This window comes from Melospiza melodia, chromosome 9, assembly GCF_035770615.1.
Source record: "Melospiza melodia melodia isolate bMelMel2 chromosome 9, bMelMel2.pri, whole genome shotgun sequence".
NCBI lineage: Eukaryota > Metazoa > Chordata > Aves > Passeriformes > Passerellidae > Melospiza > Melospiza melodia.
Window position 1 is genome coordinate 14167683 of NC_086202.1, and position 13704 is coordinate 14181386.

The following is a 13704-nucleotide window of genomic DNA, read 5'->3' on the forward strand; positions in this document are numbered from 1 at the left end:
ACACCCAGAGGAGGCTCTGTCCCCCAGAAATCACCTGGGGAGGTTCTGCTGCACCCAGCACAGCCCAGACCTTACAGGGAAGAGAAATACTCCCGAATACATGCCATGGTGACACTTACTTTTTGACACCTTCATTACCAACCCAAAGAGACAGAGACTGGTAGAGCACAAAGGGCAGAAATAAAGTATCAGTATTCCTGCCTCAGTATCAGGAAATCTTGGAGGCATATTTCCTGGTGGCATTAAGAGGGGAACACTTCAGCTTCGGGTGTGTAAGCAGAGCATGAAGACAATTACAGGCTTCAGGAAAATGGGCAAGGATCTCTTGCAAATCTGCCTGGGAAGTCCTCAGTTGCCAACAGGTAGTTTCATCCTCCTCAGACTAGGAAAAAGGCTCCAGTTGTACAAGGCTTGTGAGGAAGAGAGAGGAACTGAGGTCTGTGCTGATACCTGGCTACTCAGGAATGGGTTGCCAGCTGTAGGCTTCATCTCATTGAGTTAAGGCACTTCCTTTTGGTAACTTTAACTGTCAGCATAGGCAGTATAGAAATGCACAAAATGCAAACAACTGTCAGGCCTTTAAAGCAAGAGAAGAGCTCATTAGGCGTGGATTATTCCTTGGAGTAAAGGCTGCAGCTTTGCTGATATTTACAATGACTCAGTGCACTTGACTTCAAAAAAAAAAAAAACAAACAAACAAAACCAACAACCTAAAACAGTCACAAGTCTTCAACCTCTAAAAAAGCCAGCAGCAGCTGCAGAGAAATCCAACACTGACAAATACCTCCCCAGGCCAGCCCTGGGGTCCATGGCACTCTCATCCTGCTCTCCTAAGTCCAGCAAGGATATGAATGGACAGACCCTCCCCAGCATGGACAGGGGTCTCTGTCAGCCATGACTCTGCAGAGGCAGAGCACACCCTGCTCTTGGACAAGCTGTTTGTGTCCAGCACAGGCTGACAGCTCCTTCAGTGGGCTCTGGGTACGGCACAGAAACAGCAGTGGCCCTGAAGCCTGGGAGACATCAGCATGCACACCATGAGCACTGACCATGCTGCTTCTCATAATTCAGGAGAGAAGAGATATGGCCAATTACATACAGAGCTGGGCCATTGTGCCCCCCTATGCCTATGAACAGGCAGTCTGCAAGAAGATGAGAAGAGTCAGCCAAGAAAAAGATGGATCTAGCTACTAAATCCCAGATGAGACATACATCTTGAGGGAAAGGCCATGGACCTGTACTTTTGGGTGTCCTATTATACTCTGGATGCCTATTATACAAAACTGAGACAAATTCTCCCCCCTCTGCTACATTGCCCCATTTCTAAAACCATAATTTGACTGTGCCATAGAAAGTCAGGGTGAGATCACACACTTTGCAAAGGGAGATGTGACTGGGCCACTCTGGGATGGTGAAACCAGAGTGTGGTGCAGGGGAAGGACTCAGCCAACGGCTGGGCAAGAATTTATGCCAGTGCTAGGAAATGAACCACCCCAATTCCTGGCCTCCATCCTTTGATGGATCTGTAGCATGGGACAATGATGAGCTGAGAACAGTAGTGAGGCAGGGCTGGACACAGTTGCCAGTCAGAAATGCCCTTGCTCTTGAGCAGGCTGCCAGGCCAGGCTGCACACAGCTCCCCACCTCCTCCCAGACAGGGACAGTGCCAGGCACCAGAGCACTTGGGCAATTCAGGGGCTGGCTACATGTCTCTGTCCTCTCACCTCCAGCTCTGGTGTTGCATTTAAAACTGTTTTCTGGCAAGATCTATGATCTGCTGCATAGGACCATAAGCTTTGTGCCATGTTTAATGAAGGCAGTGCACTGACTCCTGGGCAGCTGGTTTCATTTACATCCTCCTTCATTTTAAAGAGAAACCTTTGCCCCTATTATCTGACCTCTTCTTCTGTTGCAGTTAATTACATTAAAGCCCACTTCCCAAAGCTCAGGAGTTTCCGGATCTCCTTTTTGCCTGCGCTGCAGGGAGAGTCTGCTTGGAATTAGGGACCCTCCTGCCAGGGACACGGAGCAGGGCAGATCCTCACAGCCAGCACGACACCCTGCTGCCACTGCAGCTGTGAGACTGACACACCTCCGCTTACAGGTGCCCCTGAGCCCTGAGCACCTTCCCGAGGTGAGGGTGTCTGCAGTGCAGGACGTGGGGCAGCCACTCTGCTTCTCATGGAGGAGAGGCAGGATGCGACTGCTCCTTCCAAACCCTGTATGCACACATGAGAGCTGCTGCCCACCTCCAGTCAGCTAATAAAGGCTTGGATGAAGAGTGCCTGGGGGCTGTTCTGTGGCCCCAAAGGCACAGCTCACACCCACAACTTTCTCTACCCCACACCAGATGGATTTGCCCGTCTCACCACCAGGAACCATCCCTGGCCTGTGCCATCTCCCCAGCCTTGCCCTGGCACTGCCTGGAAATGTGCAGGTGGCCAGGCCATGTTGCTGCCAGGAAGTGTTCCCTCCATCAGACAGTGAAGAGGATTGCAAGCCCGTGGGCAAAGCTGTGCTCTGACCAGGTTTATTTACAGGTTGTAGTGGGTTTGATTTAAAGCCATCACACAGGTGCAAATGGGTCAGAGACTCCTTTCTGCAGCTCCTTCCTCCAGGCACAGCCTGTGAAGACACAGCACTCTGAGCACCCAGAGGCTGATGTGAGCCCAAACACACACCCTGAGGACATACACTGGTGGGTGTGCCCATCCTGGGCAACTCTCTCCTGGCACCTTTAGCAAATCTGCCCTGTGCTACTGCCTGTGAGCATTTCCCCCTGCACACTCACAATGACTAGGCCAGAAGAGATGCCACCCAAACCAAGCCAGGCAAAAGCATTTTAACAACATCTCATGCATGCCTGTGTGTCTGGCACCTCTGTCTGGCACCCTGATTTGCCACATAGGACAAGTGTCTTTGTATCTTGGAAGAGAAGCTGGCATTCTCCAAGAAGCCACAGGGACTGTTTTTGAAGATGTAAACGTTTACTTTCCCCATAAGTAATAGGGATTTCTGTTTCAGAGGCAGCATTGAATGAGGATTTGCACATTAAACATGACAAACTTGGAGCTGTGTGAAAGACTTCGAATGGAAAAGCAGTTGTGCAGACTGGGCTGGGGGATGGACTGGGCACAGCTGCAGGCTTAAGCAGACAATGAATCTTCCCTGTTTGTGAGGACACCAGCACAGAGCAAAGAGATGGCTGTGGGGAGGATTCTGAGCAGTGGGAGCCCACATCCAAAGGCTGATGGGGTCTGCCTTTGGATAGACCATATCCAATCTAAATCACCACGGAAATGCCAAATCTCTTGGAGCCACTGTCACACCCTGCTTTAGAGAAAATTCCCTGAGCACTTTGAAGCCATTCACACATCTCTCTCCAGCAACACTACTTCTGAAGAGGGAGGCACAGTGATTTGTGCTGAGTGATGTTATGTATGTAAATGAAGCCATAGTCAGTTGAGTGAGTGAGGCTCACTGGTGAGCTGCTCATTTCTACCCCGTGTCACTTTTCTATCAATTATATTTCAGATATATTCTGTTTTCACACAGAGAACAGGGCTCCTTGCACTATATTCCCTTCTCAATTCCCCTTCTGGATTGAGCACAGACTTTTCAAAGGAATAACAGATTTGACAAATTTATAACCAATATCCCAGGAGAACTTTAGGGTTTGGAACCAAAATACTCATACTTGAAATTAGACAGCAGTTTAGTTTCCTGCTAATAATTTTCTTCTTGGATACAAAGGAACTTGTTTTGTTTTGTTTTGCTGTTTGGAGCAGAGGGATGAGACACTGTTTTGACATTTATTCATAAACAGTACAGAAGCCCAGCTCAGAGCTGCGGCCATTGCCAGTCCTCACAATCACATACGAGTGCTATCTCCAGAGCTGCAACCCCTGGCTGGGGGAGAAGCAGGAACACCGCAGTGGAAATGGGTCAGCAGGCAGCAGCTCAGCTCTGCTGACCCTTGTGGGGAGCTGCACCAGCCCTCCCAGCCACGAGCTGCTGCTTCAGCACCAGAGCTGACAAGCACTTCACACTGACCCTATGAGAAATGGTTTCAAAGCAGCCATGCAGGCAGATTCCCTGCACACCAGATGAAACTCCACATCTGAAGCCTGGAAGATTGTTCCTTCAACTCATCCAAGGGCTTGGCCCAGCCATCAAGCCCTGTTGCAGAAAGCAAATTCCTGGACTAAGTAAATGCGATCAGCACATCGTGTAATCATGAAAAGCAAATTCCCAGATGAGACATAGATCATCATTGCACAGCATGAGCCTGTAAGTAACACAAATCCTGCTCCAATTGCTCTGCTATCCCACTGTCCCCCTTGCAGCAAGCTGCTGCTGCCTGGCAGGGAAACCCAAGGAGCTGAACACCCAGGCAAGCACACTGAGACCAGCCAAGCCCCAGGAATGGGACCTACAGGTTGCTGCTCATGTCTGGTGCTACAAACCCTTCTAAGATGCCAACAGTTGCTTCTGCAGAAGCCTCCAAGGTTTACACTGACACAGAGACCATGGCTGTGCTTGCAGGAAAACCTGGTGTGTGAAACCCCACTGAGCTCTGCCTCAGAGCAGGGGGCCAAAGGGCCTTTACAGGGGATGGATTTACACACCCCACAACTGCACTGCAGCAAAGCTGCTCCAGCACCACATCAAGGGTCATGGTGAAGAATCAGCTTGGGAACAAGACCTGTGGGCACCACACTAAAGCACACCTTGGAGCTGAGAGTCTGGCTCCATGCTCAGGCCAGTGTCCTGCATGGGAAGGGTAACCTAGCATGACAGCAAATCCACTTTTTCTGAGAACAGAATGACCTCGCCATAGTTTATTTTTCCCTCCAGTGAATACTTGTCTCTGAAATGTGTCCTTTCTGTGGCAGGAGAGAGTCCTGCCTGCCCCACAAACCCTCTTGGCTATCAGTGTTGGTGGTCACTGCTGTGCTTGTAGGGTGCCTCACCTTGGCACTGGTGTTACACTCCCACTGCAGAGCCACAGCCTGCTGGGGAGCCTACCTCTGGCCACAGCATGCAAAATGGGGCAGGTGGAAATAAGAGGAAGGAAAAGATGTTTTTGGATTTTCCCTCAAATAAGAAAACCTTTCCCTCCATAGGGTGTTTGTAACACTCAGTGCTACAGCTCAGAGCTTTGTGGGCTCTTCTGAAATGCAGCATTTGCAGGATCAGGGGGAAAACCAGGTAACAGCATCTCTCTCAGCCTCAGCTGGGCCAGGCTCTTGGATGTTCATCCCCTTTTAAGTGATATCTGTCCTGGGGCTCCACCTGCATGTAGACACAGCAGTGTGTCTGTGGACACCCTAACAAGGCAGAGTTGGGGGCTGGGGAATTCTGTGTTTACCATTGGACTAAGATGCCTCTCCCTTGTCTGGATGAACCAGTTTAGATTCAGGCCAGTGGGCATGAGGAGACAGTGATTGGGGTGAAATTAAAAGGGCTTTCAGACACTCCCATGCATCTGTCACACGTGGCTTTTGCCTCCTTGTTGTCCCTCCCCAGGCCACCCCCGGAGCTGCCTGTCCTCCCAGCTGCCTCTGGAGCCTCAGCAGTCCAGGTCAGGGCTCTGTTTCCAGCAATCTGTCAGGCAGGCACACAGGCAGTGGTATTTTTGTCCCGTGTCTCAGCTGCAGAGGTAAAGGTTATTACATCCACTCCTGTAATTGTTTGAGAGGTTTGAGAAAGAAGGGCAGAACCTCCTTCACCGGTTCAAATTCAGCAGGGCAGAGGAGGTGGCTGTAGCACATCTGCCCCTTGACACCCAGAGAGCACACCAGCTCTGTTCCCAGCATCTGTGATCACTGCACTGAGTGTTGGAAAGGAGCAGGAATGGTGAATACCTACTGTTGCCAGGTAACAGCATCCACTGTGCCACCAGCCACCTTCATGAACCTGTGGGAAACAGAGGAAGAAAGCAGATAAGGCCAGTGTGGTCACAGGGGAAATCCTAAACAACCAATGCTCATCCTACATCACGAGATAACAAAGGTGGCCACTGTACCCACAAATACTTTCTAATGAAGCCTCTGTGTCCTTAAATAGAAGGAATAAATTCTGCTTAATCCAAATGCTTGTAGCAAGCACAGCTCAGAACAACGAAGTGAAATCCAACTGGCAGCAGAGCTCTGAGCATCATTTCAGAGCAGGTAGGGAGAGCTTTCAAAACACAACAGCGTTTCAGGAACAAGATCTTGAGGTATGTATTAAGTTCTGTAACTTTAAAAACTCTCAATAGCAATTTAATAACATGTTTTAAATGTCCATCTCAAAAGGAGATCCTTTTTAGCCCCCAATATATATTTAATCTGAGGAACTCTTTGTCTGGATTCAAGCAAGGACTGGGAAATGGAAGAAAAAGGAAATAAAACCCAGCAAAGCTATTGGGTGCAAAATGCCACGTCCTGCTCAGGAAGCTCCTGAGGAAAGGAGGAAAAGCTGGACTAACACTGCTAAGTGCTTTCCTTTTTTTGTCTCTTTCTTTGGCATTGGCTATTAGCAAACTGTGGGATTCTGACCTGGGTGCACTTCTGGTTTATTCCATTCCCACACCCAACCACAGCACTTCCAGGGTCAGGTTAAAGTCAGTGATATATGGGCATTATTCTCCTGATGGCTTCTGCCCTGGCTAAGAATATACCTGTTCCAGACAGCTCCTGTTTGAGTCAGACTTGAGGCTACACAGGTTCACCTGCTCACATTGCCAGCCCCCAAACCAAGCAATTCCTAATCCTGGGCACCGTATGCAACCACCACAGGAGGAGCTGGCAACTGCAGGGGTCTCTCCCTGCTTCCCCAGCCCAGCAATCCAAACAGCACCTTGGAAAACTGCAGCTCCCACGAGGAAGTTCTTATATTGTTATGTTTAGGGGCATGGATATGGAAGCACATAAAGGCACACTCCAAGTGCACAGGCACGTTGTCTGTGCAGGAGTGCAATGTGCACTGCGTGGCTGATGCATTTGGGAAGGGATAATGCACACCCATGACAGGAGACATGTGCTTGAGCTCATGAATATGCTGAGAAAGGAAACGATGCTGTATTTTCTTGGGCTGCTTTGGATGCACAAGGATTCCAGGAACACAGCAGCAATGTCCCAGCTGTCCCAGCTCCGCACAGGGGTGAGTGGTGCTGGGTCCAGTGACCCCAAGGAGAGCCCCATGACCGAGGGCAGGGAAGGGGAAGGTTTGAGAGGAGAGACCATCAGACTGTCATGGCAGGGACAAGCAGCAGCTTTCTGGCACACGAGCCTCTAATCAGGTCTGAAATGAGAGCAGCAAGCTTCAGGCTAAATATAGCTCGGAAATGATCATTCTGACTTTAAATTAATGACCATGGTCAATTATAGACTGGGACAAAAGGGCAGCTGGACCCTGTGGAGCATAAGAGGAAGCTGGCAAAGGCAGCAATAATAAATCCCTGCAGACAGAGAGGGAAGAGATACAATTAGAAATGGAAAAACAATAACATGCTGTAAACTCCTGTAGCACTGATGCATCCCCAATTCTGCTGCCCAGCAGTGCTGAGAGCTCAGCTCCCAGGCTCTGGAAAAGAAGCAAAAGCCTTTCTGAAATGCTTTTACATCTCTCTTGAGGGTCAGGCCTGGAAGATCAGTGACAATGGAATGGTTGGGGACAGTTCCTCCCCAGCTGAGCAGGGGGAGAATATCAGCTGGGTCAGCCCTAGTGCAGCCATAGGGAGAGGTGTGAGCTCCCCACAACTCACACTGGTCATCTGGAAAAAAGAAAATTTTGCAAATATTGCTGAGGAGGCATTGCTGTTGTACAAAACCAAATGTGCAGAAATGTGCCAAAAGAGTCAAAATCCCCAGCTGCCAGGTTTTAAATTCTCTGTACAGGGGCTGCTGCATAAAACGTAATGCACAAAGTCTATAAGAGTAAACTAATGAACTCTAAACTGAAATTATGAACACAATCTGTATTGGATTTGAAGATCAATATGTTGCAATTGGATTTGAAGATTAGTCCAACTTGTTTTCTAACGTCAAATGCTTTACATTCCGGCTGAAAGTAAACCAGCATGGACTTTATTGACTCACCTCTTCAGGCTCAGCTTGTCACTCTCCCCTCACAGACCAAAACCATGAGCAGACCAAGCTTAAAGGAAGAAACACTCTGGTTTTTCTTGCCATTTTTATAGGACCTATAGCCCTGTTGAAGACACACCTTCTACAGTGGTCTTTGAGCAGGGACTGAAAAGCAAAGCAAATCCTCATTATAACCTCCTCCTGGAGCAGCAGAAACAGGACATCCATATGCCCCATCTCCCACATCTCTAGGAAGCTAGATAACTTGGCCTCCTGATAAAAAGTTCCCAAGAAACTGTTACAGGGCACAGGCATCACTCAGGCAGCACAGTGCAGACCAAAAACAGGACAGAAAGGCCCTGGCTTGCTTAGTGTTCCTCTTCTGCCTCTATATTACCAAGACAAATCAGTTACTTCTATTAATATCAAAATCTTATGATAAAACATACATATCTAGCTCAAATTTTCTTTTGCATGTTTGTTTTCCTTTCTTTCTGTTTTCTTCCTTTTTCCTTTTGTTGAGAGTTTTTGCAAGATGAAGTTCCTGGTAATTGTTCTAGTCCTGCCTTTAGAGCTGGAGTTGTTCCTGGAACACCCCAGATGTCTTGGGCAGTGGTGTCTACTCTCCAGAGGGAACCTAGAGCAGCCCAGCAGCCAGCAAGGGGTACTGCAGGAACAGGAGATGAAAGCCTAGGGGAGGTGGAGATGCAGTAATGCACAGGTATCCAAATCTCCTCATTTTAGGAACAGGGATTTAACTAAACCCTTTATTCCTATAGCACCTGTGCTGCTCCATGCACAGGTTTTGAGGCCAGGGAAGATCCATACAGTGAGGATGCCCAGTGGTGACACAATTCCTGTTGGGATTTCCTGGCTGTGTGATTTCCACGGCGCAGGCACGGTGAGCCAGACACTTCCGCGGACCTCAGACCCTGCACATGTGCTGCACACATGGGCTGGGCTGGCACAGTAAATCTGCCATTCTCCTGCACACCAGGCTTTCTCTGGGAGCACCAACTGACCCTGCAGCACATCTGCACTAAATCCCTCCCTAAGAGGAGCAGTGGGACAAGCTCAGCCCCAAATGCTGCAGCACTGCCCCACAGTTCAGAAGGGTGGCAGCCCCAGTGCCTGCCCATGTAATACCCCTGGCTGGGTTTCCACATCAGAAACCTGGGCCCATGTTAAAACCCTCAAGAAAAGTCTTTGAAATCTTCTGGGACAGCATTTCTAGGTGGGAAAGCAGAGCACATCAGAGACGTGTAGAGGAATAGGAATCTTGGATAGGGAGTTCCTGATTGTGAGGATGAGACAAAGTCACTGAGCTTGATAAGGACATCTGCGTGACAGGGGATAGGTTTAGATCAGGTATTAGCAGGAAATTCTTCACTGTGAGGGTGATAAGGCACAGGAGCAGGCTGACCAAAGAAGCTGTGTATGCCCCAACCCTGGAAGTGTTCAAGGCCAGGTCGGGTGGGGTCCTGGGTAACCTGGTCTACTGAAAGATGTCCCTGCCCATTAAATCAGGTCAGGAGATGTGTTTCAGGTATCTGCCAACACTAAAGTGAAAGTTGTGGTCTTGGAGATGTGGTTATGGGACTGAGCAGGGGGGTTGGACCTGTATGATCTCTAAGTTCCTTTTCAATTCAACCCACCCCATTGCTCTGTGATATATCCATTTTCTTACCCTTGCAGCTGGCTCTGTGCCAGCATCCCATGCCACCATTTCTACCTGTGGGGCCCTGCATTGAGCTAGAACTGAGAAAAATATAATTCAGCATTGCTCAATGGTTCAAATAGTTCACAGCTCTGTCCCACAAATGGTAGTAACAAGGTGGGGCTCATCTCACAGGCCATGTGTGAACCGTGGAGGCAAGGAACAGGAGGGCTGCAACACCTCAAGATGGTACTGATACCCAAACTCTGTACTGGCACACCATGGGTCAAACCTGACCTCTTCCAGAGCATCTCCCATAACCACACCTCCCAGGACCACAACTTCCACTGTAGTGTTGGCAGATTACTGCAACACATCTCCTGCTTTGATTCAATACTTGTCAGTCATGGAGCACCTACTGCAACCTCAAGTAAATTGCTCCCATGGTTAATTAGCCTCCAAGTACGTTATTTCTCATGTGAATGTGTCTGGGTTCAGCTGCCAGCCTCTGGAGCTTCCTAGGCTTATTCCTGATGCATTAAAGAGACATCCACATTTGGACATCTCTTTCCCATGCAGGTAATTGCAGATTTTCATCCTTTAAATTATTAAAAGAAGAAGAAAAAAAACCCCAATGTTGTAACAAAGAATGCAGCTGCACAAGGAGAAAAGTTGTTATTGCTAAAGTGGTTTAGCATCTGAATGACCCCTGAGTGTTGGACTTTACAAACATGGGTTATTTCATCTGCTACTCCATGAAGAACTACAAAACAGAGTCCCTTACCCCGCACAAGCCCCAAATGTAGGAGCAAGACTGGCCTGCCTGTGGTTGTGGTGGTGCCGTGGTGGGTCCCTAGAGCAGGGTGGCAGATCTCTGCCCTTTGAGCCAACAGTGATGGGTAAAAACACCTTCATCTTATGTCTCAGCTGGCTGTGAGGGTCACTAGGCCCAGGCTTCACTTACTGACCTCTTGAGGTTCCAGCAGAACAGCTGAATACCTGCAGCAGGAGGAAGAGGTACTAGACCTCACTAATGCTATGTCCTGCAAAGTCTTTATCCTGCAGTGGATATTCACGAATTTCATTCTGAGGAGCAGAGGCTGGTGTGAACTAGGTATAAATCTGCTGATATGTTGTATTCTCTGATGTCTGCTCAGCATCACCTTCCCTCAGCCAGCCTGATCTGCGGTAGGGCTGCACAAGCCTCCCAGCAAAGAGGGCTCTTTGTCCTTGGGGGGAGCTCAAGGAGTTGGGAGACAGGGACTCACCTCCCTCTAGCCTCCACAGCACCCTGTGACCATTACTTACACAATGCCACTGTGAACCATGTGAATAACCTTCCTCCTTCTTTACAAAGCTTCCTTCCAAGCTGATTTCTGCACCTTGAACAAACCACCCCATTCACCGGCTCCTGGGCCTCAGTAACACTCCCTCTGAGCTGTCTCCCTTCTGAGCTGGAGGCATGGCTGGTTTAATCTCTTCTCATGTGAAGAAATAACACACTGTGCACATCCTCAGCTTCTCTCTGTAACCTCCTGGTTCTATTACATCTTTTCTGAGATGAAATGACAAAGATTGTAGATGGTAATCAGAATGAAGGTACAATGTGTACTTGCACAGTGCTGTAATCTCATCTGTGTCTACTTATCCATTTTATTCTTCCTATACAAGTGACAGTGATTCTGGCATTCCAGAAATCAAATTAAGTTTCAGAAGCAACAACTATATTAACTCTTTCCTCCTACAAGAGCAGTAGCTAAATCTTTTGCTTATATCTCAGGTTCTTGACCCTGCTATACAACCAACTGCAAAATGAGTCATCACATCCTTCACACTTCATTTCAACGTATTTATGAATTGAGTTACTCATAAGTTCAGTGCTACCAGAGCTTGAGTTCACGCTGCAGTGACCTCCCCCTCCCTTTGTACCATTAATTTAAAGTTCCTTGTCTTGTGGCTTTAATTTTTGCACAAAAATCTTGCTCTGGATCCATTGAGTGTCCTGGTACAGTCTGTGCCACCAGCCTTGTGGTAGCTTTTGTAACACAGTACAGCAAGGATATACTTTTTTTAAAAAGAAAGTCAAACAGCCAAAGCAACTTCTAAAAATCCAGTGTTTACAAGTCCCTTGTGTCAAATATGGCAGAAGTCCTTCTCAGCAGGAGGACGGGAAAAATGCCTACATTCATTCCTAAAATTCATCCAGAGTCCTTCCCTTTGCCAGATACCACCTACTCCAGTTCCTTATTTCTCATTCTTACTTGAATTTAAACAAACAAGCTCTGTCCATACACTGTCTTTGGCTGCTGCTGGGATAAATACCAATGCCTGAACTGACTGAGGAGTGCTGTCCTGCACACACAGGCACAGCCCTCTTCATCCTCATGATGGCAGGGACATAAGGCAAGGGCAGTTATCATGAAAACACTACCAAGTCTCTCCCATTTTTCGCACTTTGATTTTGCTTTGGTGGAACCCCATTTTGCCATTTCGTGAACTTTAAGCTAACAATTCTCTTTACCAGATAAGCATTAGAAACCTTGGCTTGGGGTTGATTTGTGGGTGAAAGGAGCAGGGCTGAAAACTGAGTCAAGTATTAACCTGACCCCTACTTGGCTGCCCACAAATAACTGAGATGCCCCCTCACAGTCCTGGCATATCCACAGCTTAACCACCACTGACAAAAGTGCTTCCTCAGCTTTGTGGGCTCTTGTCAGACCACTGTGGAATGACATTACCAAAAGGAGACACAGGGAACCAGATGGGTGGTTAAGTCTCCACAGGCATTACAAACCAGGAGCAGGAGGCAGTAAAAGGATGAAGGATGAGGAATTTTTGTGCCTTACAAGGGGAGGACTGAAAACTGGGAGCCTTGTCACCTACTTCTGTCACCTGGCTGGAGGTGCTGTGTCCCTGTGACCAGAGGGTAGATGCACAATGGTGACTGCAGCAGGAAAGGGGGCTAAGGAGGCTGGAAATAGGGCAGAGAAAAGCCAAGGAGTCACAAGATCTGGTGAATTTGAGATCTGTGAGATGAGGAATAGGGAAAGAGTGCAGCTCCAGACAAGAAAGATTTTCACTTCTCTGGTGACTCAGCAGTCTCAGGACCTAAACTGGCCACAGACCATCAACAGCCAGTCTAGCATGGGCAAAAGTGCCTGCCAGCCCTTACCTGCTGGCATTGCTGCAGCTCCTGCCGTGGTGGAGGTAACACACTGAAACTTGTGAGTTACCAGTGGCAAAAACTGGACTACACCCGCTGAGGAGCAATGGGTCATGACAGCTCAGAGTCAAATCCACCCAGACACGCCAGCCTAAGTTTTGTACCATGTTCTGAGCTTTAACGTGTTTTAACATTTCTCCTTCCTGATCGCTTTTCCTCGTGTTTCTTCTCTTCCAGCGCCAAATGGGCTATCCAGCCATGCATTAACCTTTGTGTCTGATTCCTGATCTGCTGTTAAAATCTATGTTAATTCCTTAGAATCCCATAATTTTTTCCCCAAGCCAATTCTGAGCAGTTCTGGGATTCCTGTACCCGCAGACAGAGTAGGTAGCTAACATGCCGTGCTCTGCAACAGCTCAGGCTGCATGAATGGTCTAATTAACACCTCATCAAACTCAACTGTTGGTTGTGTCTGGAGAAATTCTCTCTTGCACCTGTGCATCCACCAGACACCATTTCTAGCCTCCTGCATAGTAGGCCCAGCCACTGCAGAGCCTGTCCTTACAGCATCAGCTCCAGGCTCCAGGACCTGCCTGCCCAGGGTGACACAGATGGCTGTGGCTGCTCTGAGCCATTGCTCCCTGCTCAGGGACAATACCTCAGCACTGAAGGGTGTGCAAAGCCCAAGCTTCTGTGTTTCAAGCTCTTCTCCCCCCACCTCCACCACTGGGAAGTGCATAGCTGTCACCCAGCACAGCTTGGTGTCACCTGCCTAAGGACAGCCTCTGCAGTGGGCAGCATGCACGCCCTCC

General features: G+C 48.5%; 1 protein-coding gene across 1 annotated transcript in view; it reads right to left on the bottom strand.

Moving 5' to 3' along the window:
• The window catches only part of HPSE2 (heparanase 2 (inactive)), a 104350-nt gene that overhangs the window by 16153 nt on the left and 74493 nt on the right, over window positions 1-13704 (bottom strand). Inside the window, exon 6 of the mRNA XM_063163420.1 lies at window positions 5872-5919. Coding sequence (XP_063019490.1) covers window positions 5872-5919 — 48 coding nt within the window. The remainder of the gene's footprint in view (window positions 1-5871; window positions 5920-13704) is intronic.